The 27,055-nt window shown below is 35.4% G+C and overlaps 10 protein-coding genes and 1 non-coding gene across 11 annotated transcripts; 6 read left to right on the top strand and 5 right to left on the bottom strand.

Annotated features, from left to right (window-relative positions):
* Positions 1–61: 61 nt before the first annotated feature.
* On the top strand, positions 62–134 carry EV154DRAFT_t78. The gene has a single exon. It is a non-coding gene; the product is annotated as a tRNA-Thr (tRNA).
* A 234-nt stretch (positions 135–368) lies between these two features.
* EV154DRAFT_277666 (sister chromatid cohesion C-terminus-domain-containing protein) lies at positions 369–6,671 on the bottom strand. The gene is made up of 11 exons (XM_051594732.1): positions 5,604–6,671; positions 5,025–5,543; positions 4,158–4,963; positions 3,300–4,094; positions 3,094–3,240; positions 2,688–3,041; positions 2,402–2,626; positions 2,119–2,347; positions 1,213–2,061; positions 700–1,159; positions 369–638 (listed from the first exon to the last, which is right to left on the bottom strand). Exons 1-11 carry the CDS (start codon positions 6,181–6,183, stop codon positions 434–436), a joined length of 5,169 nt encoding a protein of 1,722 aa, XP_051455957.1. The 5' UTR covers positions 6,184–6,671; the 3' UTR covers positions 369–433.
* EV154DRAFT_514550 (uncharacterized protein) lies at positions 6,150–7,920 on the bottom strand. The gene is made up of 3 exons (XM_051602147.1): positions 7,163–7,920; positions 6,907–7,081; positions 6,150–6,856 (listed from the first exon to the last, which is right to left on the bottom strand). The coding sequence occupies exons 1-3, from the start codon at positions 7,436–7,438 to the stop codon at positions 6,288–6,290; spliced, it is 1,020 nt and encodes a 339-aa protein (XP_051455956.1). The 5' UTR covers positions 7,439–7,920; the 3' UTR covers positions 6,150–6,287.
* Positions 7,921–8,863: 943 nt separating this feature from the next.
* On the top strand, positions 8,864–11,836 carry EV154DRAFT_514545 (uncharacterized protein). Its single transcript, XM_051602146.1, has 3 exons — positions 8,864–9,441; positions 9,501–9,565; positions 9,639–11,836. The coding sequence occupies exons 1-3, from the start codon at positions 8,946–8,948 to the stop codon at positions 11,769–11,771; spliced, it is 2,694 nt and encodes an 897-aa protein (XP_051455955.1). The 5' UTR covers positions 8,864–8,945; the 3' UTR covers positions 11,772–11,836.
* A 1,623-nt stretch (positions 11,837–13,459) lies between these two features.
* On the top strand, positions 13,460–14,169 carry EV154DRAFT_423790 (tyrosine phosphatase family-domain-containing protein; the record flags this gene model as incomplete). Its single annotated transcript, XM_051596155.1, has 3 exons — positions 13,460–13,791; positions 13,842–13,923; positions 13,984–14,169. 3 exons carry the CDS (start codon positions 13,460–13,462, stop codon positions 14,167–14,169), a joined length of 600 nt encoding a protein of 199 aa, XP_051455954.1.
* A 1,569-nt stretch (positions 14,170–15,738) lies between these two features.
* EV154DRAFT_467213 (4-dihydromethyltrisporate dehydrogenase) lies at positions 15,739–16,885 on the top strand. The gene is made up of 3 exons (XM_051597758.1): positions 15,739–15,852; positions 15,909–16,067; positions 16,126–16,885. The coding sequence occupies exons 1-3, from the start codon at positions 15,786–15,788 to the stop codon at positions 16,860–16,862; spliced, it is 963 nt and encodes a 320-aa protein (XP_051455953.1). The 5' UTR covers positions 15,739–15,785; the 3' UTR covers positions 16,863–16,885.
* Positions 16,886–17,380: 495 nt separating this feature from the next.
* Positions 17,381–18,091, top strand: EV154DRAFT_565354 (PRA1 family protein-domain-containing protein; the record flags this gene model as incomplete). Its single annotated transcript, XM_051605896.1, has 4 exons — positions 17,381–17,580; positions 17,636–17,701; positions 17,759–17,952; positions 18,006–18,091. The coding sequence occupies 4 exons, from the start codon at positions 17,381–17,383 to the stop codon at positions 18,089–18,091; spliced, it is 546 nt and encodes a 181-aa protein (XP_051455952.1).
* A 3,657-nt stretch (positions 18,092–21,748) lies between these two features.
* On the bottom strand, positions 21,749–23,006 carry EV154DRAFT_423732 (kinase-like domain-containing protein; the record flags this gene model as incomplete). Its single annotated transcript, XM_051596152.1, has 2 exons — positions 21,749–22,399; positions 22,467–23,006. The coding sequence occupies 2 exons, from the start codon at positions 23,004–23,006 to the stop codon at positions 21,749–21,751; spliced, it is 1,191 nt and encodes a 396-aa protein (XP_051455951.1).
* A 468-nt stretch (positions 23,007–23,474) lies between these two features.
* Positions 23,475–25,140, bottom strand: EV154DRAFT_514528 (vacuolar protein sorting-associated protein 26-domain-containing protein). The gene is made up of 7 exons (XM_051602145.1): positions 25,063–25,140; positions 24,862–25,005; positions 24,704–24,776; positions 24,321–24,642; positions 24,165–24,271; positions 23,882–24,118; positions 23,475–23,823 (listed from the first exon to the last, which is right to left on the bottom strand). The coding sequence occupies exons 1-7, from the start codon at positions 25,066–25,068 to the stop codon at positions 23,786–23,788; spliced, it is 927 nt and encodes a 308-aa protein (XP_051455950.1). The 5' UTR covers positions 25,069–25,140; the 3' UTR covers positions 23,475–23,785.
* Positions 25,141–27,047, top strand: EV154DRAFT_514522 (putative RNA methylase family UPF0020-domain-containing protein). The gene is made up of 5 exons (XM_051602144.1): positions 25,141–25,288; positions 25,356–26,069; positions 26,129–26,302; positions 26,361–26,407; positions 26,476–27,047. Exons 1-5 carry the CDS (start codon positions 25,243–25,245, stop codon positions 26,701–26,703), a joined length of 1,209 nt encoding a protein of 402 aa, XP_051455949.1. The 5' UTR covers positions 25,141–25,242; the 3' UTR covers positions 26,704–27,047.
* EV154DRAFT_514521 (uncharacterized protein) lies at positions 26,385–27,047 on the bottom strand. Its single transcript, XM_051602143.1, has one exon. The coding sequence runs from the start codon at positions 26,996–26,998 to the stop codon at positions 26,771–26,773; it is 228 nt and encodes a 75-aa protein (XP_051455948.1). The 5' UTR covers positions 26,999–27,047; the 3' UTR covers positions 26,385–26,770.
* Positions 27,048–27,055: the final 8 nt, after the last annotated feature.

Here is a 27,055-nt window from a genome sequence, read left to right as displayed (position 1 = left end):
TGATTGGCTCAATTTGAACAACCGACGAAACCAGAAAAGCATATGACAAATCATCAAAAAAGCCTTCTTGGCTCAGTTGGCAGAGCGTCTGCCTAGTAAGCAGAAGGTCATCAGTTCAATTCTGATAGAAGGCATTCATTTTTTGGGGAAAATCGTGTTTCGTGAGACGTTGTGGGTTTGAATGCTCATCTGTTATCTTTCTTTGATATGCTATGCTATTTTCCTTAATCTTGAAGCGAAGAATGAGAAGCTCTAGTGCTACTTAGGAGCACTTCGTAATAGAAACATTAATAATATCTTTGGCTTTTGAGAAAGTCAACTGGTTTTTTAAATCAGTTTTAAAGCTATTTAACCTTCCGTAACTATGATTTACGTTTAAAAAAGACGTTTATTATTTACATTAATTTACATGGTGCATACAATATTATTCGATTTAATCTTCTTCTGTAATAACCGCTGTGGTGTCGTTCATAATCAAATATTCAAACTTGCAGCAAGCATCTGAGGCTGTTATTCTATTTAACTTGCCGTGTCTAAAGAATAATAACTGATCCCATTCAATTAAACCATTCATCTCCAAATCTTTTGTTACTTCTCGGTTTTTTTTTTTCATGTTTGGATTAAATTCACGGATTTCACTAATAAAAACAAAAATTAATTTCAACTGCAAAATATAATTAGAAATTGACATATACGTACTCATCAGGTATATCATAAAGCTCCACAAGTAGGTTTTTGACGTACATGAGGATACACAAAGCAATCGCTATCTTAGATGCAACCAAGAAATCACGGTCTAACTCTTCATCCTCATGGATTTGTTCATCACCAGTAACAGATGTGACAATACCTTGCTTTTTAAGGAAATGAATATAGGATAATAAATCAGCACCAAGTGTCATTAATATGCGATCCATAACGTAAACTATATGAAGGACCTCTTCGGTATTTCCCAAGTCAAGTGTAAAAGTATTTTCTGCCAAATATTTCAGATAATTGATATCAACATCCTCAGGATCTGAACTTTTTAAGTCAAATGCAAATGGCTTTACGAGTGCACCTAAGAAGTCCAACTTAGGTCTCTTCTTGTCTTTTAACACAGAGTACGTAAGTCCCAATACTGGATCCACTTTAGAGTCTCCTCCTCTTTTACCATATCCTATTATGCGGCAAAGTTAGTGATCTTTTCTTCAAACTTTATTTATTGCTTACCTTTAACGAATCCATCATCAAACAGCATTTTTTGATAGTCGTAGGACGTGGACAAGTATTCGTTCATTCTGGTATATAGAATAGGACCATGTTTGTCGTGGGTGTATTTATGTAAATAGTATGCCTTGTTTCGGAGAATGATGTCTGGACTTGTTTCTGCTGCCACAATTACAGCCATGCATAACACAGGATGAGCTAGGCCTTGATGAATAATCGAAGACACAACTTCGAATGCGGAATAGCGTAGATCATCTGTTTTTGAAAGTGCACATACTAAAATCTTTTTGAGGTATCGTTGCATCAGCGATCCATTTACCCCGAGTTCAGCGTATTCTTCGGTATTTCCTAAAAGTGTATCCACGTCAATTGTTTCTACAATAGTCGATTCACCAGCAACTTCATCTCGTCTCTCAATTCTTTTTTCTTCTGCGCCCAAAAACTCTTGGAATACACGCATAAGTTGCGTTTTCAATTGAGGCGTGCCTTCTTCAAAGATTTTATCCATCAAAGCAGTACTTGATTGTGAAATCATAAAGGTTGGATGAGAAGCAAAGAAATAACCCAATCCTTGTAAAGCAGTCATGCGCATGGTTATTCCCTCTTCACCAAGCTCCTCCATAATTTGACCTGTGAAAAACTGCAATAAATCAAACACCAATGTACTAATATCTCCCTTGTAGACCAGGTTCAAGCTTTGCATTTCTTCGGGCTCCTTTTCACGCCTCTTATCAAATTCGAAATGTTGGCAAAGTAAACCGCAGATGAGGAGCATCTTTAATACACCGGAGAAAGACCCATTGGCTGTACTTCCACCATTGCTGATGAACTCTCGAACTTGTCGAAGTCTGTCTATGATATGCATTAATAATCAACAACAGAAAACAACTAAATGTGTAACAAACTTACTAACAGACGATCCAAGCATTTTGATGACAATATTGTACCTGAATGAAATGCGATCAATGATGACACAAAGACACGAGATACCATAAGGGATAATATCCAGAGGACAGTTTCTCAATACTTGCATCAATACCCGTTCAACGGACTGAGTAAAAGCTGGATCATGGTACTTCATACGGGGTAATACATCTCTATAAATTGTCAATACATAGCGTGCCTTTGTCCAATCCTCCTATCAATTAAAAGATGAATATCATGTTATTATCGTTACTTTTTAAATACATACATCTGAAGATATACACAAATACGGCTGTAGCATAGATATTTGCGTTTCACGAAGTAACTCGGGACATGATCTAGTGAAGGAATACACCGTAGCCAAACAATGGATAAACTCTTCGGAATTCTCTTCCTCATCAAGCGTTATCATGCGATCAAACAGAGAATCGACAATCCATTGAAATACTTTGTCATACCAAATCTTGGATTTTTCATCAGCTGAATTCACGGTCTACAAAAAGAAAAGACGTAGTTGTTACTCATGTAGTTCCACATAAATATATAGACCCTACCTTCTGGATGATTTGAGCCAGAGCTGCATTTTGAGTAGTAATAGAAGGATCCAATTTAGAAACAGCACCTGTAATGACTTTGGTCAAGTCTGTGATTTTACGTTTACGTTCCTTGGGGGAATTAGCGTACGAGTAGCCGAAATAATCGTTTCCCTCCTTTTCGATGATCTCAAAAGGTTGAAATAGAATAGTTTGAGTGGTTTTAAGAGCCAGTTGACTGATCACTACTTCATTATCACCAATTCGTAAAATCAATTTGGATGCGATATCAATCTTGATCTCGGGATCGTAAAATTTGAAGTAGAGATCTTGTAAAAGCTTGACAAGTCGCTTACGCACAATATAAGATGTATCCTATTAAGAAGTCAGTGCCGTTCGAGATATATGACCACGAAGAAAGTGTTACCATAATTCTACTACTGACAGCTTCGTAAAGCTTAATTGGCACATTATCCAAACGACCCAGGTATTTCGCCACGACGTCCACTGCGGCATCTCTGACAGAAGGAGATGGATCATGAATTCTTTGAAGTACTGAATTACGTACACGTATCTAAAGCAGAATAAATCATGTTATATTTACAATATAAGTAAACATGTATCAATGAATACCTCATCCAGAATCTCGGGAACCTCAGAAGCGATTTTCCCAATTGCTTTTAAAGCATTTGTTCTGTATAGAACACCATCTTTTTCAATGCAAGTCAAGATCTCTGACAGGATAAAATTGAAACTAGTGTATAATGTTTGGCGTGAAGCCAAAAGCTCTGTCAATAATGTGTAATCCGTTCTTGACATTTCAGGGAATTCGTAATTGGTGCTTGACTTTGGAAAGTTGTACTGTATACCCAAACACGTCAACCAATAATATTTACATGTTTCTCCTAGCAATAAAGCTGTCTCCTTCGGCCACTTGACTTCATCCTCATCAGTTGATTTATCCGGAGTGTCAGTCATAGTACTATCTCCATCGAGATCTTCCTCCTCCTTATCATTCGCGTCTACTCCTGTACTTGCTGCAGTTGATATTGATGCAGGCTTTGGTTTACTCTTTTTATCGTCTAATTCCCAGCCTTTATTTGCCTTGGTCCAAATAACAGATTCGATAAAACCCCAATTACATAAATAAAATTGAGAGACACTTGTACTCATTCTTTCCTCTATAGTGTTGTCTAACAATTTTTTACGACATTGGTCCAGTAGAGAGATCGAGGTGATTGGTGTCTCCATACCAACTTTTATAGCAAGGGTTTCATTCAATTCGGAAATCCATTCTGGTGTATATGTTTTGTTTTCCCCTGCTAGTCTATTGTATCCTGTTTTAATCTTGCATGCTATGATTCCAAGCCATTTGATGGCGAGAGTTTTTAGGAATATATCAGAGTGGTTTTCTTCCAAAAGGGATATCTTTTTTTTTAAAAAGAGAACATTAGTAAATCAATGTGGGTAAAAGATAATCTTTATAATTACCAAAATACGGCTAAAGACTCTCATGATAAGTTCTGCGACAGGCCACTCGGGATCATTAAAAACACTCATGATGTCCTCCAGTGTAGCGAAAAGAATTTGTCTGTATTCCTGAAGGGAGTAAGAGTCTGACTTTCTAGATTTACATTTCGACATTAAAAATTCCAAAAAGAACGAAGCACAATTTGCAGCTGCTTCAGCACCTAATCTCCAGGCCGTTGCGGCACGACGAACTAGCTTATCATCCAGGAGCTTCATTTGATCCATATCTTTGTTCTTTGATACCTTTTGGTAGCGGATGCTCCATTTTTTAAACCAGCTCTTGTGTGATGCCAAATCGCTAAGGGATGCACTGCATTGAACTAATTGCATGAATAAAGCACTAATGACATTGATGGATTTGTTATCACGCAATCTATACTTTCTTTTGCCATCCATGGTAGTGAGGGTACCAAGACTAGTCAGAATTTCTTCAAAGATCCATCGACGGTGCTTGGGATATTTGCTAAAGATATGCTTCAAGATATCTAAAGCACAGAATTTGAGTTGCTCGTATGGATTGAAGGTTCCATCATTTTCTTGACTTGAAAGAAGAATGGATCTGTGATCTTCGGAACAGTCATGAAAAAATGGTGCCATTCCAATGTACGCTACAATAACAAGAACATCATCATCTAAATCCTCTGCTAATATCAATGCAAAAGCGCGCCTGAAAAATCGAATGACGTGTGGTATGAATGCTGAAACGATTTGTTTTTCCTTAGGTAGTGATGTGACAAGTTTAAGAAAGGTATGTGCATCGGATGATACTATTAAAGGAAGGGTGTTGGTATGTGACATATACAAACATACCTATAAGGATCTACTTACGTGTGGTGGCTTCATCTTCGGTTCCGTTTAAATCAATAAGAGGGTATATGGTGTAGTCTAGTTGATTTTTGATAAAATGAAGACAATTGGTGATAAGATTTCTCGAAAGAAACTTTTTATCCAACTTGCATGTTGTTAATAATTCAAATATCATTGAGCATGTATCCAAGGCATCGCTGATATTAGATAATCTACTTAGCGTAGATTCTCTGTTGTCTTGTGTATTCTTTGCATAATGGTCAATGACATCGATATCTGTAGAAACAATCACTGTGTTTTCCATTAACTTTATGATCTTCCCAAATTTAACCATATCTACTGAGTCCAAATTTTTGAAGTGTCTGTTTGTATTTGTTGTCAGCAATGTAAACTTTCTCATCACAGTAATATCCAAAGTGGGCATGTCATCGTCGTCCCTGAACGTAAGTAGCGAATCTGTCGATTTAACTTTACTGTAATTATAACTGTCTAAATCTTCACAAATACTTGTCATATAATGAGCTAATCTACTAGAATGCACTGCGCAGTAAAAAGTTAATATCATGTCACTATCATATAAACATCATTCCTTGTTATTACAATTGCTCTGCTGATTTTCTTCAACTCCAGTCATTGGCGCTTTGAAGTTATCGGAAGGTCTTGAAAAGTCCTTGGAAGGTTCCTTGAAGTCGTTAGAAGGTGCCCTAAAGTTGTTAGAAGGTGCCTTAAAGTCGTTAGAAGGTGCTTTGAAGTCGTTAAAAGGTGCTTTAAAGGTGTCAGAAGGTGCCTTAAATGCAGTCGTAGGCGGCGCCATTGGCGCTTTAAACTCATTAGAAGGCGGTGTAATGGGAGCTTTGAATTTATAAGGTGCTTCAAACTCTGTAGACTTTAACTTGGTATCCACCTTGTCCAGCTCCGAGAATGAAACCTCTTCCTCTTCCTCAACCGAGATCCTTGGTTTTTTTATAATAGCTCCCTTTTTGTCAAGTGTCTGCTTTACTGCTTTCCTTTGAAACAAAGGGGTGTCGTCCTCGTCATTACTGTTGTCGCTGTCTTCGCTACTACTCTCTTCAATGATAATTCTTTTGAGCCTTCTATTACGTTTTGGTGAAGCTTCCATGTCGGGCTCTACATTGTTGTCATTTTCTTTCAATTTTAAACCTCTTGATTTTAACTTCATTTTTTTTTAAAAAAAAAAGAGAGGAAGAAACGCGTTGCAGAATTAGAGTTGGCCTCAAATCTTTTTGAAGGCTTTAAAAGCGCGACGCGATTTTATTTCATAATTTACAATTTTTCTTGACGTTGTCTTTTTAAACAATCTTCTAACAAAGCAATGATGTTATCAAAGCCCTTCACTAACTCTGGATCCTGATCTTTTCTATCAGCATGCCAATCTGAATGGGCAAAATCAATTAAGCGTATATCACACATTTTTGGAGATAACTCATCGTCGTCGGCTTTAAGTTCTTTGTTCTCTGGTATATCGTCTTCTTCTAACATCTGCTTCCAAGTACTGTCTGCCGCAGCTCGGTCTCCCTCGTAAATAAACAACAGTGAGGAACCAATAAGCTGTAAATTGGGATGTTCGATGATGGACTCTCTAATTTCTTTGATGGTATCTATAAAGCATTCAATCACCCATTTTGAATATTTTGTTGGTATTTTCTCCTTCTTTACATCGTCCTGATCTGTCTTATCCGTTACATATTTGGCATCCTTCTCAGCATTACTTGCATATATTGAGACTGGAAACAAAAATCCAAGTAATGCATCAATTATGTTTTCAGCTGTACGAGATTGTCCGTATTTCTTTTCAAACGTAGCATATCTTCTTTGAACGGAATTATATACCTATTCCGTTCTTAGTTTGGCTGTTTATGTTGTTTTGTTTTCTGTTGTACCTTTAAACCACTAAACCTTAACCCAAGAGTGCTTGATGTAGTTGTTACAGAATGGTTGATCATTCTTTTACGTTTTTCTTCTGTTGCATCTTGATCATATAACAGTGATCCCATTTTTAAGTCTAAAATACAAGGTTTAGTAAATCCATGCAACACGTTTTCCAAACAAAGATTTTGTGAACAAATAAGGTTAGGGATATTAAAGTGTGGCTTGAATTTTTGCCTAAATGTTATTATTTTTGATTGAAAAAGGATATGATCCGAAGTTTGGTTGTTATCAAGTTTTACTGTGCCATCATCAAGTTCAGATTTATCCAACAGTTTCAAATCCTTTTCGGTGGCTGCACGAACTGTGCCATAACATTCGGGAATAAAGTCTTGGAAATCAGGAAAATTAAGTGCATCTTGATAAAAGTCTAATTCCCGTTTTTTACAAGGTTTCACTACAATGAGATCATTGGTTGACATCAACATCAGCTTGTCGTGACCGGCTACCTGTTGGTCGAAATGGACAAGATTACACTCTTCCATCATATCGTTTTGCTTTTGATGTCTTGATGAAGTTTTTTTAAAAAAGGGAACAAGGTGTTTTTTTTTGCTCACCGCAGGTTTTTTTGTAACTACCCAATCAATTGCCTGCACCGGTCGCTTTCAAAGTGTGCCCTGACAAGATCAGAGGGTGGAACAGGCTGTTTGATTAAGGTTGAGATGAGCATTTCTACAATCACGTATCATTTGGTCCAGCTAACCGTAGATTTATTTGCAACTTTGTACCAAATGCTTTGTGATATATTACCCCATTCCTCCGATCAATGCTTCAGTTTGCGACTTGATTCTGCACAAGAACTATGAAGTATTGAGCTTTCATTTGCTTTAGTATATTAAATATGATCCTGTATTAGCAACAGACAAACAATTGGTAGCTCATGATATTCTCACGAATCAACATATGACATAACCTTCTCATCATTTGTCTATTTTAGAAGAATGAATTGGGGAATAATGACAAATTTAGGGTTCTACAAATAGCTCTTGATTTTCAAAAAAAAAAAAAAAAAAAAAAAAAAAAAAAACGAGTCTAACGCTGTTCAAATAATCCATATCTTGTGAAAATTGCTTATGGTCGTTCCAACGCCAAAGAGAGGCTTTTTAAAAAAAGGGCAGTTCAGTACTTCACAGGTCCCCAAGGGAAAGCCAGGGTGCGCGTAGTTATAATATCGAATTATGATACCTTAACTGACACCAAGAGATAAATATAAGTCATCGTCTTAAACTGGATGCAGATTTATCAAAATTAACATGTGATAAACCTGTCTGCGTGTGTTGAAGCTTTAATACTTCTAACTTCTCCTTTGGACCTTACCCTAATATTTCTGCGTAAGATTAAGATCAAACGAACTCAAGGACGAAAGAGTAATGATTTAATCAAAAGAAGAAGTACAAGTTGTTTAATATACATTTATTCGCAACTATTGCATTGTCTTTGATTGTATATTCTTGTTTCCAGGTCTGAAGGATAACCAAGGCACCGCAACTACGTACACCATGCCTGTCCCTAAGAACAGCAATCATTGAAACTGGTAAGCCTTATGCCCATTGATTTAACCATTTATCTTTATATAAGCGCAAGTGTAGGTGCGATCCGAAGGGGAGTCCCATTTTTTATTCTACGTCTTTTTTAGAAATACGTAAGGAAATTCCATAAAAGGCTTTCCGACCCTATTAACGTGACACGGAGTAAATATCATTTTTAATTCCATTAAGTTTCATAGAAAGTGATCGAAAGCTTATCTTTTTTTAATGCGACATGTTTGAAATTTGATTTTGTAATTTGCGGTAAACGGCTGTATATGGCAATACTTCGTTGTGTTTGCGAGTGAAAGGAGCATGTCTAATGTGACTGTCCCAATGGGTCCCACATTACCATTGTTATGGAGCAGCTGTGTTTTTTTCTTCTCTTTTTTTTTCTTCTTTCTCTTTCTTAATTTCTTAAACTGAAAAAATATAGTTGAAGCCAAATTCTCTCTTAAAACAACCCTTAATGCAAGATACCGAGTCGAATAAGAACGAACGACGACATATATTAAGCACTTTACGAGACTGGAACATTGGTATCACGCCTCATGGAAAGTTGGCTATGGAACCATGTTTCGTTCAAAATTCAGTGCCATATATCGTATACGAGCAGAACACCAAAACTGAGTCTACATTTATCTGTACCAAATCTGAATGGACCGCTAATTTACTTGAGTCTAATACATCTAATCCATGTGATACAGACACAATAAAATCACTTTCTGTCTGCAAATCCATATTCCATCCTGACTCTTCGCTCAATACGACGGCTCTTCACTTGGCGAAATACAATGTAAAAGCATATATCATTGTGGATAATATAGCAAGGCTAACTCAGGATTTCGTGGATGAATTAAGCAAAGCGGAGGAGCATTGGCCTCATAGTCCGCAGAAGTCATGGGACAAATTGTGTCTAATTTGGGATAAGTTCGGTTTTTTGTGGCCTCAGCGAGTGCAAATTGGTAAGAAGTTACAAAACACTTTTTTTTTTAAACAAAACTCTAAAAATTATCTACTCTAGGATACAAAGCAATCAGAAAGCTTAGTATAAATGAAGATACGGATATAAAAAATATAAAAAGAGATGTACGTAGCTTCTTTTCCGCAAAAAAAAAAAAATGCACTGTTTACTAATGATTCCTCATTTGACGTCGAGTAGTTGGAGAAATTGTCACAGGATATATTACACAATAACCCAAAGAACTACTCAGTCATTTGGAGAACAAGCCTCAAACCAATGCACGAATTTTTCCCAGCTCAATATACTAAAACAAGAGATTTTATCAACAACATTATTCACAAATTTTCAAATCTGGTGTTTCATGATAGCCTCTTTCGATTAAAGAATATCAGATCGGGAGACTACCTCAGTAGGCAAAAATCCTACCATTTAGATTTATCTGAAGTAGCAACTGTACCAGCGTCAAGCAATAAGGCAATAAGTAATAGCAACATATTTTGGAAGTTCAATACATCTACAGAGGAGACATCTCCATATATATTTACTGGGGATAGTCAATTACTATGTTCAGGCCAATTTGATATCACTGAACCAACCTTCTTAAGCAAATCAAAACAACAAAACTCCCTTGATGGAAATCGTGCCAATATCAGTTTGATTCAATATAGGCAACCCAAAAATCAGTTGACCCCATCATATGACACGGATATTGGTTTGAAATGGGAAATCGATATTTCAGGCACAGCCTACCATCAGCATGACGACACTTTTTTTGACTTGGATAACTCCATCAAAAAACTTCGATGTTTAGTTCACGGTGATACAGTTACTCTGAGTCAGCAGTCATTGTATCTTAGATCGGCCTTGATGCCTGGTTCTTCATCGACCTGCAAGCCCAACTCTATCAATAGCAATAAAAGTACCGCAGCCATAAACACCGTATTGTCACCAAACAGCATCCTAAGCTTTAGCGAGCAATACAATTTTTCTTCTTGCAATTTATCAGAATCAAATAGTACACAGCCTACCAGCCCATCAAACTCAGTATACGTGGCAGGGTCGTTACCGAATAGCAAAAATAGAAGTTATGAGATTAATAGAAGCATCAGTCAGTCACCTCAAGGCCCACTTGCGTTCATCGAAAGCATTCTACAAATTGATAACATACCGAGTGAATATATTTGGAAAATTGAAATGGTTTCAAAAACCATTATCAATGAGGAAAATGATGATGTGACAAAAAGCGTCAAAAGTCTTTCTTTAAAAAGTAGCACACCCGATAAGCCTAAAATATACAGTCCTGGGCTTAATCTTGCCATAATGAACTCACCTATAAGCGTCATCAGTAATGATCATAATTACTCAATCCCAAATATAAATAGCAACAATTACAATATATCTAGTCTTATCCCTCATCACAACTATGAAGAGAATGCCAAAAAGGTGTTATCAGAACAGCAACAATGGTATACAAAACCTCAGAAATCAAAATGGCTTAACGTGAACCCAAAATTATACAATTTACAAAAAGACTTACCAGAACAAGACAGTATATACAGTAGATATAGCACACCATTAGAGTCTATACGATCTATACCGTCACCAATACATTCATTTGCTCCCGAAATGTCCAAGAAAAAATTAGGAAAACAGCCACTTCAAGCAACAAAAGCTCAAACATATCATGCAGCGGACGATAGTAATAGTTGGAGCTCATCCGAATCACATTCTCCGATTGACGAAAACACTGACATATATCTGAGAAGAACTTCTTCTCCTGATTTAACTGAGGCAGAATCGTTTAAACGAGGATATCAGGAATCTCACAACGAGAAAAATGCGCATCAAATCATACTACAAAATTTATTTTCTGGATCTCCAATATCGAGCACTAGTCAAGTAAGATATTATGATGACGACGAAGAAGTTTATCTATCCTCTCAAGTGCAAAGTTATACAATGACACCACGTAGTCGGTTTAGTCAACAGCTGACACCTTCATCATCTGCCAACTTAACACCAGAAGAGTACATGAAACGGAAAATGAGCAGAGAGAATTCATTTATGCTTCTGATCGACCGAGAGACAAAGGAACAATTTTGGCTCAGGGCCATTAAGCAATCATCCCTAAGTCAGTGTATACAGTTTATCTCAACTAACACAAAGAAGCTTAGTACGATTTATCACAAATCGACCAAAAAAAGTAACAATAATATAAATAATAATAGTGATATAAAACTGTATCATAGTGGTAACAGCCCAAGAGTCATCCAAAAAAAGAAAGGCTTTTATCAAAAAAAAAGTAGAAAACACAATGGGATTGTCATATAATTTTACATGATTAATAAATAGCATAGTATTACTAACCCGTCGTACTGTTATAGCAGTGATTTTAATTTACTTGCACAACATGGGTTCTTTTAACATGGCTAAATGATTTAAGTTAAAAAACTTACGATTGTGTTTAGGGCTGCTACTAGCAAACAATGCATTTTTATTGAATTTCTCGGGCATATATTGAAAAAAAAAAGTACAGCTATAATAGTTATAAAATTTTCGTGTAATTGCCACTGAAATGAGCTAAATTACACCTAAATACAAACATTTGCAGCTATCTTATCACCTCGAGTGCCTTGAAGGTATAAAATCGTGGCTTTTGGATAAAATTTGATTTTCAATAACCGCATTTGAGAACCCGCGAATGAGTTGCAAATTGCTAAATTAAAGGTCACAAATGGTGAAAAAAATTTTCTAAAAAAAAAGTATAAAAAGAGGAGCAAAAGGCAGAAACTTTTTTAATCTTTATCCTCTCAGGCCTTTTGGCTAAGATCAAGTGTAGTATCTGTTCTTTATAGTTTAACAACTATAATGAGGGACATTGTCCCTCACGTTGTTAATCTAATTTTTTCCGCCTGGAATCTAAAGCTCTGGCTTGCTACCTTTGGAATCCACCGGTGTCCTTTGCCTTACACTACCCGCAAAGTGACGCCAACCCCCTTTTTATTAATAATGAAAATGAAAAACATTTAGAGTAATTAAACTCTAGTCATATACGTTGTTGCCTTTTATAAACAATTCTAAATACTTTTGAAAGGGTTGTTGTCCATGCCTACCATCGCCTCTTTCTTTTTTTCTTTTTAAATGCCTTATTTTGAAATGGATCTTGGTAAAATGCCTTCTTCTTTCCTTCATGTGAATGACTTCATCTAATTCAACTTTATTTTTACGCGAGTTGTGCTTTGTTTCGTACTGGTTTTCCAAAGCCAGAAAGCTACAGCTATTTTTTCCAAAATAAAGATTAAGAATAAATTTTTACCATGAAATAAGCATCGACAATCTCATGAGCGACATGAACCTTTGAAGTGGAGTTCACAAGTGAAACAATTCTTGTTAATCTATGCTAAATGAATAAGATGGAGTGTGACGATAAGCTTGTTGAGGAATTAGGCTTTACCGCTGGCGAGATCGTAACAGACGAAGAATATTGAACAGAGACTGAAGCCAGAGTAAATGTTTTTTTCGCGAGACTCACCCTAATCAACCTGAACTAAAATTGAATTCGAAGGGGGAAAACATTACCGAAAGTATACGGATGAACGAATTAATTATTTTATTGATTTGATTGCTTCTGGAGTGAGTGTGAAGTCTGCATACGAAAGCACAGGTACTACATTATGTTCAGGCTACATATATATATATATACAACGAATTCTGAACTGGGTAGTTGTCTATCAGAGTTTCAGTAGTACTATGTGACAATAGTTAAACATAATTCATGACAAAAAAAAAAAAACTGAAAGGATCATTCTATAATGTTTAGAATATGCCAAGATAATTTAATATGTTAATGCACGCAAATTGTTTTAGACCTACGTATAGACTTTAGCAAATTGTATAAAAAATTACTCCATGCGACCTGAAGCGCTTCTCCAAAACTATCTCGGAGTGACTTCTCATCTAGTAGACAATTGAAATAAAGGGCACTCCTTTCTTTATAACTCTGTGATTTTGGATAAAAAATGGGAGCAAATAACCTGAATCTGGTCAATCCACCAGAACAATTTGGCATTGTAGCGCCAGGAATCTACCGTTCAGACATGTTACAACAACCTCATTTTACATACTTAAAGCAATTTGGGTTTAAAACCTTAGTTATGCTTAGCCCTGAATTACCTAATAGAGTCACCTCTAATTTCATCGAAGAGGGCGACATTAAATTAGTTCACGTGGGAATGGCTACATGGAAACCAACACAGCCTTCGACATGGAGACCAGTTTCTGAAGAGCTGATTAAAGAAGGACTTGAGTTGATTCTAGATGTAGATACACATCCCATTTTGATCATGTGCACGTAAGTCTACCATTAGATTCGTAAGGACGGTCAATATTTACAGTTTGCAGATCTGGAATTCACGAAACAGGTACCTTGGTTGGTTGCCTAAGAAAACTGGAAGGATGGAATTTTAGTTCGATTGTGACAGAGGTAAGGGAACCTCTCGCATGAAAGTGACTGAAAATAGAGATTAAAATGTTTGCATAACAGTACAGATCTTATGCTGGCACGAAGGCGAGATATGTAAATGAGCAATTTATAGAGTTGTTTGATTTGGACCTAGTTACTTTGCCCTTACAATTACCAGCTTGGTTTATCGATCAACAAAAAATGCTGGTAAATAATTGTTTGCTTATAGTCTGCCACATAACTAAATTCAGACTTAACTTAGGCTGATGAGGAAGAGGATCTGCGGCAGCAGCTTAGAGAACCAAAAAATGAATAGTCATCATTGTTGTGATATGGGAGAAGGAAAAAAATAAGATCAGGGAAGGTATCGCATTTAAACTTGCATATTTCTAAATAAAGTTTCCTTTGTCATTGTATATTTTAAAGAAAAAATAATAGTTAAATCATCCATTTGGTCTGACTGATACATAAATAACAACTAGTTCAGAAAAAACTACATAAAAACAACATAGTATATCGTGGTGTGACCATTATAAATGATGCTTGACTTCATTTTTAAAGATATTATTTGCGACTATAAAGCACTATAGCGAATATTGTTCCGTTTCAATTTTAACGGTTAGGAAAACCTAAAAATTAGGCTTTTATACAATTCTCAAGCATTTGTGGATTTATTCACATTGCTTGTTGTAAATTCTTGATTTCCCTTCGGACAACATTTTGAAAAAGCCAGATTCTGGCGTTCTATTTTATAGGGTTTTATTGAACCAAAAACGCGCGCAAAAGTTACTTAGTAATTGGAGAAACCTTTGATGCTATGTAATTATAAATGCCACCACTTTTCGAAGTAACCATCTTATTTCTGTAGATTATATAATATGATTTATACTAATACCATGAGACTGCAAAAGTGTCACCAAATAATGATTAACATCGAATTTATTATCATGTACTGAAAAAAAAGTATAATGTCACCTTAACTCTTGATTCCATTGCTGGTAAATATTTTATTTGTATATTTGGCCACATAGGTATACCCAGTCATGGAAAGTAACCCTACTCAGCCATTCACTAAAACTTATTCAGCGACTGTCGTACAATGAACCACAATGACATTCTTCATCACATAGCTTTCGGTCTTGAATCATTAATATTCGGTCTAGTATTGGACTTCCACTATCTCAAAAGAGAAAAGTTAATTACTCAAACGTGTATATTTAAAGCAATAGATTAACTATAATCCTATTGCTATTTATTATAGAAATACACATGACAACAATACGTACAAACCGGGTGTCGGTTCCCCGCCGGGGGCGCCTTATATTTATTGTTTCGAATTTCGACACAAGGTAATAACAAAAGGATACAATACTTTCAAGGGGCAGATCTGGCGGAAGAAAGTAGCTCTGTAGTGCTAAATTTGTATTAGACATCTTTGTCTCTGGTTAATAAACAGATATTCTTTTTCTTTCTAGTTTTTTAAATTATGAAATAACGAGCTATAGGAAAGTCATATTTTGACTACTTTCAGGCTTCTGAGTACTACAATGCAGTGATATCGCTATGACCATATAAATCGGGGTTATATTTACCCTCAACCTTCCTGCAAATGATAGAAATACACATTGGATTACGTGTCCTCACTACCAAAAGCGAACTCTTGCTTCTGGTTCTAGAAGTATTGTTGGATGACAAATAGCGGCTGAATAATACAAGCAGGATGCATACATCACGAGACTTAGAAAAATAGTGACATAACAAAAAGCAGTAACGCACTTGATTACAAATTAGGAGGCGGAAATCTAAACAGTACATAGGACATATATAAAGATGATGTTAATGGTTGACTTATGAAAATTTTATCTTCTTAATCAGTTAAAAAAATGACCAAATTTCTCAAATTAAATCGTACAGGCGATAAAATCCCATTAGTCGGCTTTGGCACTGCTCGTAAATAAATAAAACGACTAAGTCATATTTTCAATTGATTGACAAGTAATAAATAGGGATTGCACTCGAAGATACCGCTGATATCATTTACACTGCCATCAAATCTGGGTATCGCTTGATTGATGCTGCATTATGTTACGGAAACGAGGCACAAGTAGGTGAAGGTATAAGAAAAGCTATTGATGACGGTATTGTCAAAAGAGAAGAACTATTCGGTAAGACGTTATTTTTAGCAAATTCGACTGATGTAGCAATATTCTGATGTGACTATAGTTACCGGTAAGCTTTGGAATTCTTTTCATAGTAAAGACAACGTAAAACGCGCATTTGATGTTACGTTGGAAAACTTTGGTTTGGACTACATCGATCTCTATCTCATCCATTTCCCTTTTGCTACGGAATTTGTTGATCCAAGATCAACCAATCTAGCTTTCTTTAATGATGACAACAAAGTTGTTTTCGAACGTACTCCTATCCATGAGACTTGGAAGGCAATGGAAAACTTAGTTGATTTAGGTCTTGTTCGTAACATTGGGCTTTCTAATTTTAATGTGCAAAGTATCCTTGATTTATTGACTTACGCAAGAATTACCCCCGCCATCTTGGAGATTGAATTTCATCCTTATCTTTTACAAGAACGTCTTATTACTTGGGTAAAATCTCAGGGCATAGAAGTCATTGCGTATGCCTCCTTCGGTAACACAGTATTTGAAGAGGTCCCTCCTACTACTGCCCATTTGCCTAATCTCCTGACACATCCCACAGTAACAAAAATTGCTCAAAAGCACGGCCGAAACAATGGACAAGTGCTTTTAACATTTGCTACTCAACAAAACATAGTTGTTATTCCAAAGAGTATCCAGGAATCCCGCATGAAGTCCAATTTGGATTTGTTTTCTTATAAATTAGATGCGGACGATATCAAAGAATTGAAAGCATTAAATGCTAATGCTCGCTTTAACGATTTTTTGCCAAATACGTATGGCTTTGATTTACCTATCTTTGAATAAATAATCTCTTTTGTAATCTCTTCTTTGAATATGTGTGACACTTGACCTGGTACAATGCATCCGGAAACAATCATGGCTTAACAGCGCCATGTTATCATAGTGCATTCCTGACGTCTGCTTTTTTTATTGTAGACGATGCCTCTTAACTTTTTTTTTTCAAGAGTAAACGTCTTATAAATCAACTTTTGTGTCTTACGAAAACGAAATACATAGTTACGTGCTTTCGGGCTTACAAGCAAGAGAAAGCACTACTGAAGCCAAGAATTCGGTGTAGCTTCCTGTTAATCGTAAATATTTTTTTCTTATTTAAAGCTGTCTTGTTAAACCATAGATAATTAAAAAACAAAGGATATTTGCTCGGGACTTTGCAACCTAAAGGTAAGCTTGTGACACAACAGCGAAGATGCCGTTCGTTCCTACCATTAGCGGAGAACTAAATGCAACGGAGAAGGGCCAAGCAAGCCAAGAATGAAAACTTAATTTTTTTTCTTTTTCCTTCACACTCGAGCCAAAGAACTATGTCTACACCACTTCTTTCAAGTAATACAGCACAAACCCTCGGAGCTGCAGCAGCTTCCATGACAAGCGATGCACGCTTCTCTTTCCTTCAGAAGTTCCGTGAACAGCGTTTAGCTAATCTCAGACCCCTTGGCGATTTTTTTGATAAAAACAGAATCAGCTTCACATCTTCTTTTCATACTATTAGTCAACGTTGGAAGTAAGTATATGCGGTATTATTATAAGGTATATAAAACTCATCTATTTTTACATAGTTATAATTTACAATACTTTTCAGCAAATTACTTGTTAATTATCTTGGGTTTGGGCATCTATGCAATGTAAAGTATAATTAAGGATGAGTAAGGAACGGGAAGATACTAAACACATGGCTATAGTATCACAAGTTGGTGGTTGGTATTTACTATTGCATTTGTTTTCGGTGGATTTTACTTGATTTCTCGTTTAGACGGGCCTCTTACAATCGGAGGAGCCGCTTTATCACCATCATCTCTCTATGCTACATATGCAGGTGTTTCTTTGCTTTTACTACTTTTCTCGGGAGCCACAGGCGCTATTTTTTGGATTATAGGTATAGGAAGAAGTCTCATGTGAGAATGATAGATCATTAAATATTTTATCTAGGCGCTGCTGCTTTAATTATTTTGGGACACGCTGCCGTTCTTGAGCCAGGATTGGAAGGTGACTTTTCTGCTGATGGACAAGTTTAAATTTAATAAATCAATGTATATGTTTATCGCGAGAATTAATACAATGGGTAGCTTCATTACACTTGATTGGAAAAATTCGGATGATATGCTATTTACGGATGCAGTTTGTAATGATTATAAACCAGAAGAGATTTATTTGTCTCGAAGTAGTCCACCTTTTATAAATTTTGAAGCACATTCAGGCTGTGGTTTGGTAAAATTTCAGCACTGGCATCAAAAATGTATCCGGACAGTTTGACAGCCATTTCCTTCCGTGGATAGCTTTAGAAGCAGAAAAACCATGGTAAGCAATTTAAGTTATATCATGGGTTTATGACTCGACTTAAAGGCTTGTTACTAGGTTGAGCCTAAGGCACAACTGTCAGCAAGACAATTTCAGGACACCACCATACTCTATCAATTTGACAAAAGTATTTTTTTTTTCTAAAAATACGGATGCGTTTTATTCCAATCAGATTTGTCCACGATGAAAATACTTATACGGTTTTTCAATGTAACATCCAAATGGCTCCAACTCATCATTTTAAAATTTTTGTATAAGCTGCTTATAAAATAGTATATGTAGGAAAAGGAGATATTATGGCATTGCGATTCTCGAACAAACTTAAAGCAGTAAATATACTTCTTATTAACTCTCATGTAATATAATATATCCATTTTCTATATGTACTATCATTTCGAGGCCTCTAAACTTTTTGAAAGTATTTGGAATGGATCAATCTATCTTAAAAGTAGTGTAACCTAGTCGTTAATATACTTTATACAAATATAATGATTTAGTAAACGTCTTGTTTAGAATCAATTTAATTAATTATGACTTATTGACTTTATAAATTAGGAATTCGTTACTAAAAAATATCGTTTGAAAAATCGACAACTGTGATCGTTTAGGGAATTAAAAGTTGTCATAGACTGCCTGTTTAATTCAAAATCCCAATATTACCAATTTATCAATGCCACGGATTTAGGACTATTTGACTTGCAAATTTTCAATTGTATTTCAATTGAGCTTGCTTATAATTTCCTTACGATTGTACTCATATTTAAAAGGTTTATTATAAGGCACCCTTAGTAGTAAATATAGAGGACTGACGGACAAAGTCCTCGGTGAACGACATATAACTTTTAGAGAACTATTATCCATGTATTTATCAACATTAAAGGGGATAGACCACGCTCAACACCGATATAATAATGATATGACAGACAAAAAAATGCAAGAGACTAGCAGAGATGAACTTATTCATTAAATGACATGTCAATTTTTTTGATCAAAGTCTTTAGACATTACGCAAATAAAATATAACATAATGAAATAGAATACGGATAAATTTACGTTATATTTATTAGAAAGTGCGATAATATCATACAGGCAAATGTTATTTGGAACACGAGTCTAGATTCTAACACTTATATCAAGTATATACACGGAATATTTTATGTGCATCCAAACTAGGCATTCACAATAGTGATATTGAATTATAATTAATGATTGCGCATTTATTTCGTTTAGTATGATGGCGCGCCAGAAAGGTTATCAGGGAGCGAAAGTAATTCACAAAAATAAAAAATCATAAAAAGTCAGCCATTACAGTCGTTATAATATTTAAAGGATATAAATAAGAAAGACCTACTACATTCCAGAATTTCCTAAAAATGTATTGTAGTTGAGGTTAGAAGAGCATAAGGAAGCTGTTTATAAATCAGCAAAAAAAAAAAAAAAAAAAAAAAAAAAAAAACTACTAACAGGTTAAAATAAAATAATAAAGGTGAAAAAGACAACTAATTAATTGGTAACAGTGTAATTAGCATGATCTGCATGCCCACCCAATTATTATAACACAAAAGTTTTCAAGTTCATTAGTAAAGAAAAAAAGTCGAAGTATTAAATGTTCATGCTGACTTGCACAGAGGACCTGTACAAATACAGCTCAAATCACCACACACAAAAAATTTAAATAAGCTGTTTGATACCAATTTCGGAACCAGGGATGAAATTTTGAATTTTAGTTTGCCTAGATCTTAAACCGTGAGTATTATTTATAACTCTATCTACGTTAAATCTAGAAACTAGATCTCCCCCTTTCTGAGCAATGTTAGCAGTGACATAAATATTTGCGTTTTCGTGTTTTACATTTTTCAATCAATGCGAACCTCAAAAATAAACAGGCTTTATTTCATGTACAGACACTGCTTAAAGAGCACAAACAGAGATGAGATATCTTCAAAGAGCTCCTAGACTCCAATATTTGTAAACAAACGATTTCCAAGAAAGTTGGTATTCGCTGTTTGCGCGAAAGCGTCTATCGCTAACCTAATTTCGTATAAAGCTATCATAATTTTTTTAGATAAAGAAGCAGATAGAAGTATTTTATCATGGGAAAGCTGACCATGCTCTTCCTTTGGTTGCTGTTGCTCGACTAGATTGTTTCCACTCGACGTTCGTCTTGGCTTCATATACACCCCACTAATACGGGCTGGAGGAAAAGCCTGTCAATGAGAGAATAAAATGACTGTACAGGTCATCGGAAAAGCAAATGCAAATGGAAAGTTTAAAGGCCTGGAGATCGGATAAATTATGCATAAGAAAGGTTGGAACGATATGGTGATACTATGTATGAAAAATGGCTAAATAGGGAACGAAGTGGGGATCGTACCTAATTGCCGTTTTTTTTTCAGGTGAGAAAATTTAAAAGACAGATATGAGTACATTATCTGGCAATCTGTCCCCAGCCTGTGTCAGGAAGCTAAAAATAATACCATGTACGAAGGAGTGGCGTAAACTATGACGATGTGTCAGCATGTATTTTCTCCGGGTGGGAAGTTATAATAATAATAAAAAAAAATCACTAGACATTTACATTTCACATTGAATATTCATTAGAAACGTGGTAATATACATCCAACATAATTGACCAGCTTTTGTGCAGCGGGATGCATTCAGTCTATATATAGTGCATCACCAGATTAATTACGCTAGAATAAGCCCTCCCCTGAAGTTATAATTCAAGCTTAAACCAAGTATGTTATCTCGGACAAGAGTCCAATAATGGCGGGTGTAAACAGGATATATATATATAAATTTATTAATAGACCTATAATAAAACCATTTATGTCATGAAGTCGCATCCGCTTCGTATGCGAAACCACATGGAAAAAAGCATGGAAGTTTACTTGTTGAAAAAAATAAATAAATTGGTGACCCGAAGCATAAAGTTTAGACTCCACCATTACAGCTTTGATATCCCAGTTTATTTATACACGCACATGCACATCTATACTCTTATCTTTCAGGCCATTTTCTGCAAAAAATGAGGTATTTTGGACAAGACTGTACATCGCCTTTTTTGGTGAAACAGTCAACTGTGGCTAAAATACAGTGCTCATTGCAATAGTGTAACACGAGACAATTAAACTTCTAATTTAAAAATTGAAAATGCCTCGTTCACTTAAAATTATTAAGATTGTATTATTTATTCGAATAATTAATATGTACAGATGAATAAATTCTGTTGTTACAAGAGAAAACTACATAGGTTAGGTTGGCCATAATAAGCATATAAGTTTTTTTTTTGATGTTATTTTACATAGGAGAAAAGAAAGATGGGTTTGAGCGGTGGTATAGTATGATTTTTTTCTGCTATTGTATGCATAGTGTTACTTTTTTGTTGTGATTGTACATACAGGTTGCACACCTTCGGTGTGTTTGTGGGTATTTCCGTATGTATCGATTGAATTTTCACACATTGGTATAGAATTAAACCAAGGATCGTCTATTAATTCTGCAGCAGTAATACGAGTATTGGGATTAGGATCGAGCATACGACTTAAAATACGACGCTCATTGAGAGTGAATGTACGAAAAAGATCAAAGGTCTGATTTTGTTCGATAGCACGGATGTAGCCACAATAAGAGGAGTCAGATTTTTTAGCCTTGTGCCAAGCAAGTCCGCCAAGCCAGATACAATAGAAGACGATTCCAGCCGACCAAACATCAGCGGCGGCTCCCCAATATTCTTTATGTTCGAATGCCTCTGGAGCAATATAAGGTTCAGAACCAACAAGACCCCGACTCTGGCGACCTTTTGTTTCCCAAGGAAACCTATACACATCCGAAACACCGAAGTCAGTGATTTTGAGTTTGCCGTCCATGGTCAGTAACAAATTTTCAGGTTTGATATCACGATGGGCTACACCCATGGAATGAAGATAAGCTAACCCATGAATCATCTGTTTGAAACAACAAGCCTTCTCAACTTCAGTCATTCGTTCAGCCATGATACTAGTAAACAAATCACCACCAGGACACTAAATATATAAATTTTGTCAGAAAACATGTAAACAAATAAAATGAAAATGAAAAAAAAAACTTTACATATTCCATAACTGTACAGTATCTCTTTTTGTTATCCAAAACTAAATCTATTGTTTCAACAATATTGGGATGTGTAAATGTCGATGAGATACAGAATTCACTGGTAAGCTTCTTCATGTATTCTTTTTCGTTTTCTTGCTTTTGCTTTTTTCGAAATTGTTTGATAGCATACAATTTCTCTGATCTACCATCTTCACCAAGTTTTCGCAAAACCATGACTACTGCAGTTGTACCTTGACCCAATCTTCTATAACATTCACCATATTCTTTTAAGCTTGCAGTGTCTGCACGGTGACGTCTGGCTACCGATTTTATAGATGATTGACATGAATTACTATTTGATTGTTTGGTATCGATTATATTGGTTGCTTTTATACTGGTGATTTGCTTATCGTTTATTGATGCAATGGATGAATTACATGATGATGTAGTTGAGCTGTTTTGACTCATATCAAACATGTTGGATGTTGGGAGCTCAGCCTGTTGTTTTGCTAATTCATTCACCATAATTGACGATACCCCATTATCGGGTAACCACATATCTCCAGGCGATAATCGGTGAATAGTAGAAGAAAATGTTGATGTCATTTTTATGGCCGACAGAAAAAAGTTAATGTAAAATAAAAAAAGAAAGAGAAACGACAGGATTGGATCTTATATAGAGTAGGGGAGGGAATTAAGTCTTGTCACGCAGAGGAAATAGAACCTTATTTGGGCGAACACAAAAAATGCCTCAAAAAAGAAAAAAAGAAGTGGCTTATATCCAATAGCAGAAACGACGCCAGCCTGTAGTATTTGTGTGTAGTGGCACACAAAAGATTTCCGCTGCTCTCCGTGATAAAAAAGAATTTTTACTTATTTGGGTCAAACTTTATTACAATTGATTTCCATAAGATGATGCAGTATTACATTTCAAATGATAATCACTTGTTTCATACTGTACAATAATAGTAAATAATACATCATTTTACTAACAGTTTAGTCTTATTTTTCTTAAACAAAATATATATTGGCCTGGGTTGTCTATTTAACATTGCCGCAGCAGGACAAAACTAGATAGTAGAACACATGTGTTCAATTATGTCGAAAATGATGACAATAATAAATGTAAATTATGCGTTGGGCGCTCTATTTAATTTATAAATGCTAATAAGCACCCCATATAAAAAAATAAAACAGCTCACTGTTGTAATTTTTTTTTTTTTTTTTTTTTTTTTTTTGACCCTGTACTGTATTTAATTGCCGCATAGTGGAGTTGTGCAAGTTTGCTACATTATAATTTATATATATTGAATTCTAATCCCATGATAATTAAACGCTCATTCCTCAAGATCGTCAGGTGGATACCCATCGTCAACTGTTTGACAATAATATTAGTTTTGCGTCTTTGTACAACTATACATGGAATACATTACTCTTTCTACGAAACATTGTAATTTCTTGTTGCTTAAAATAACGTCGATTTTCCTCGTCAATCAATACTAAATTTAGATAATATCTAATCGAAAATTTCTTGTTTATGTCTCTAAATGTAGGTCCCAATTCAAATCCACCGAGAAATAACCTAATAGGTATTGTTTCTCCTTTTACAGGAGCACCATCCATTATCTCAAACTTGATAATATTCTCACTTTCATTATACAAATTGGGTACTATTTAATATTAGTAAAACATAGACATAAACAAATACGATCTTACATGAGCCAGTTGTTTCACGTCTAATAATTGTTAACTCCATAGTCTTGATCTTGATTCGTACTAGTAAGAAAAATATTTTACCCACAATTACATCTCTTAAATGATACCTAGTAGATAGCGTTAAAATTTAATAATATAGACTCTTAAATTACGTACTTTGATTTGTTGTACTCGAAATCAATATGCAAACAGTCTTCAATACCAACTTCCATTTTTATAGAGTTGTTTACTTCGATAGGCATTCTATAAGAATAGACCCATATGTCTCTTTCACGAACGATATCTGCTAATCTCCTAGAAATCCTTACGCAAACAAAGTATCTCAATCTAACATTTATTCCACTATAGCACTCGTATTGCTTTTCAACATTTTTGAATTCAAAATCAAATGTTGTTGCTTGCCGAAGCTCGCCAGGTGAGGCCACATCCTGGGATAGAGTCAAAAATTCATATGATCTGCTCTTTTCATGAAACAGGTCTATAAAGAGACACTTAACAACAAGAAAAAGTAGGCTTCTTTCTTTTTTTTTTTTTTTTACCTATACTGCCAATGAACTCAATCTTGATGCCGTAATGTTCAAGTTTTCTACCATCACGCAACTTTACAATAACCTTTCAAAATATGTTACAAATACGCGTAAATTATTTCAGTTTACACAGAACAAAAAAGCAGAACACAGTATAAATTATTGCTCACTTTGCCAGAAACAGTTTCACCATCAAGATACACAGGGTACCTTTCCCGCCTATCCTTTTCAACTCTAGTATCAATATGCTTTCTTTGTTCCTCGTTGTGAAACAAAACTTCAATGTCGACTGGTGTTGTTATTCCAAATAAACTCTAAAAAATAATTTAGGAAGCTGTTGTTTTTTATTTAAGAAATGGTGTACGATTTACCTCCATTATGGTTTATGAAACAAGAGAAAAAAAAAAAGTGTTGTGTTGTTGAACACAGCATAAACAATCTGTATTCATTTAAAGTCCGAATATCGCTGCTTTCATTTTCAGGCACACAAAGCTTTGGCAAGTGTCAAGTTTGACTGTGTTTCAAATGACACAAAAAACTTTTTTTGACTAATGTTAGATTCAAAAGAAATTCATCTACTATTTCATGTGCCTGAAGGTATAAGAAAAAGCAGACCAACGGGATGAGACACCCAAAACTAAAATAAAAACCTGTACTTATTAAGGCCTTGAATTCATTGCCGCCAAAGACATTGAAGAATCTTTGAAACATGTTACGATTATACATCATACCAAATACAGTTGGGAAAAAAAGACAGGAAGAGTTCACTTGTTTTGTAAAGTAGATAATCTCAATGAATTGAGAGACTATATTACAAACAGAATTGAATTGCTTTGTATATACAGCGTGACTTTAGTTGCATCAGAATCTGTCATACCGGCTGACGTATTTTCTGAAGTACAACCTACCTATGACTTTATCACAGCTCAAACAAAGGGAGCACCATGGCCAAGCGTGATTGATGAGAAGGAAGGTGCCGATGACATCACATTTAGAGCTACCTTTAAAAAGGAACAGCTTAAACATAAGGCACCCAGCCAAGAAATTGCAGGTTACATTGGTTATGCGTTTAGTGACGTTTACAAACATTGGAAAGTTAAGATGACTGGTTATAACTATAATATCATGTCTCTTTGGTACCAAACTACAGACATAGACGTATTATCTCGAATCTCGAACCACTGTTCCGAAAAATCAGTCATTTTACTTCTAGGTGTAGGCATACCTATTAAAGATCAAAAACAACGAAACAGACTTTTTTACGGCAGAACCAGTTTAAACCCTTGTATTGCCTATTGTTTAGCTAAACTGGCCGATCCCAAACCTGGTCAAATAATATTAGACATGTGTTGTGGTACCGGAACTATTCCTATTGAAGGTATATATTTGTATTTACACGTAGTAAAATCAAGTCTATTCAACACGCATACCACATAGGTGCCTCTCGATTTAAGAATACTTTGTGGCTCGGGAGTGAGGTAAAATCCAAAGTCATAGCCGAGAAGGCTCAAGGAAACCTGATGCATTGTAAAATCCAAAATGCAGAGTTTTCAATTGGTGATGGACGAAAGTTGTGTTATAGACCAGGCATTGTTGATTCAATTGTTTCAGGTGAATATTCCCTCGCTTTTAATGATTTTCAGGCACCCTAACTCATTTATGATTTTAGATTGGCCATGGGGACTTCGAGAGAACTCGTACTCACAAATCAAATCGGTACATTACACACATGTATGTGGTTAGACTGCCTTTTTTTTACTCACATGCTCTTATTTTTTTTTTAGCTTTATCCTAAGTTCATGAAGCAAATGTGGAATGTCTTAAAGCCGAATGGAAAAGCTTATATTATTACACAGGGGCATAAAATTATGACATACGTATTAAAGTATGACTGGTGTGAAAGTATGTGGAAGACAGAAGATATTATTACCATTGGTATCGGCGGATATGATGTCTCTCTGTACATCTTTTCGAAAAACCCGAACCCGGCCATTATTCCTCTTGGTATCTAACTCAGACCACGAGTTTCCGTTCCTGAATATCGAAGTTAATGAAATGATTCCATATATTGTAGCCTATTCAAATGAAATTTAATAAAAAAGCTACGTTGCTTAGTTTTGGGCTTACAAGGAGAGATTTCGGATGGAGGAAGATTTGATGTTTGGCAAGTAAACAGGGTGATATAGTAACTGAATCGTAAAGTGTTTGCTGCAGCTTACTCACATAGCTTTTTTGAGAAACCCCGAGTCTGGTTGTGCAAATGAGTACTATCATGATGAAAGTTAGCTTAATTTGCGTGTACAACATAACACCAGTACACCAGCAGGATGTGTCTAAAATCTACAATAAGTGCATGATTGTGTC

This window comes from Mucor mucedo (assembly GCF_025094135.1).
Source record: "Mucor mucedo strain NRRL 3635 chromosome Unknown EV154scaffold_69, whole genome shotgun sequence".
Classification (NCBI taxonomy): Eukaryota; Fungi; Mucoromycota; class Mucoromycetes; order Mucorales; family Mucoraceae; genus Mucor; species Mucor mucedo.
The sequence above is the reverse complement of the archived record's forward strand: the minus strand, read 5'-3'. Positions and strand labels throughout refer to the sequence as shown.

Excerpts from the sequence above, each read along its gene's own strand:
- EV154DRAFT_514550 (XM_051602147.1), bottom strand. The coding sequence starts at position 7,438 with ATGATGGAAGAGTGTAATCTTGTCCATTTCGACCAACAGGTAGCCGGT. Across the intron at positions 7,082-7,162 it reads ATAACAACCAAACTTCGGAT|CAAAATCTTTGTTTGGAAAA; the intron begins CATATCCTTTTT and ends CTTATTTGTTCA. Across the intron at positions 6,857-6,906 it reads GTTAAGGTTTAGTGGTTTAA|AGGTATATAATTCCGTTCAA; the intron begins AGGTACAACAGA and ends TAAGAACGGAAT.
- EV154DRAFT_514528 (XM_051602145.1), bottom strand. Across the intron at positions 24,272-24,320 it reads TTCGAGTACAACAAATCAAA|GTATCATTTAAGAGATGTAA; the intron begins GTACGTAATTTA and ends GCTATCTACTAG. Across the intron at positions 24,119-24,164 it reads ACGTGAAACAACTGGCTCAT|TACCCAATTTGTATAATGAA; the intron begins GTAAGATCGTAT and ends AATATTAAATAG.
- EV154DRAFT_514545 (XM_051602146.1), top strand. The coding sequence starts at position 8,946 with ATGCAAGATACCGAGTCGAATAAGAACGAACGACGACATATATTAAGC. Across the intron at positions 9,442-9,500 it reads GCCTCAGCGAGTGCAAATTG|GATACAAAGCAATCAGAAAG; the intron begins GTAAGAAGTTAC and ends TATCTACTCTAG. Across the intron at positions 9,566-9,638 it reads TAAAAAATATAAAAAGAGAT|TTGGAGAAATTGTCACAGGA; the intron begins GTACGTAGCTTC and ends GACGTCGAGTAG.
- EV154DRAFT_467213 (XM_051597758.1), top strand. The coding sequence starts at position 15,786 with ATGACCAAATTTCTCAAATTAAATCGTACAGGCGATAAAATCCCATTA. Across the intron at positions 15,853-15,908 it reads AGTCGGCTTTGGCACTGCTC|GGATTGCACTCGAAGATACC; the intron begins GTAAATAAATAA and ends AGTAATAAATAG. Across the intron at positions 16,068-16,125 it reads CAAAAGAGAAGAACTATTCG|TTACCGGTAAGCTTTGGAAT; the intron begins GTAAGACGTTAT and ends ATGTGACTATAG.
- EV154DRAFT_514522 (XM_051602144.1), top strand. The coding sequence starts at position 25,243 with ATGTTAGATTCAAAAGAAATTCATCTACTATTTCATGTGCCTGAAG. Across the intron at positions 26,070-26,128 it reads CGGAACTATTCCTATTGAAG|GTGCCTCTCGATTTAAGAAT; the intron begins GTATATATTTGT and ends CATACCACATAG. Across the intron at positions 26,408-26,475 it reads CGTACTCACAAATCAAATCG|CTTTATCCTAAGTTCATGAA; the intron begins GTACATTACACA and ends TTTTTTTTTTAG.
- EV154DRAFT_277666 (XM_051594732.1), bottom strand. The coding sequence starts at position 6,183 with ATGAAGTTAAAATCAAGAGGTTTAAAATTGAAAGAAAATGACAACAAT. Across the intron at positions 4,964-5,024 it reads CGAAGATGAAGCCACCACAC|TATCATCCGATGCACATACC; the intron begins GTAAGTAGATCC and ends TTCCTTTAATAG. Across the intron at positions 2,627-2,687 it reads TGGCTCAAATCATCCAGAAG|ACCGTGAATTCAGCTGATGA; the intron begins GTAGGGTCTATA and ends TTCTTTTTGTAG.
- EV154DRAFT_514521 (XM_051602143.1), bottom strand. The coding sequence starts at position 26,998 with ATGTTGTACACGCAAATTAAGCTAACTTTCATCATGATAGTACTCATT.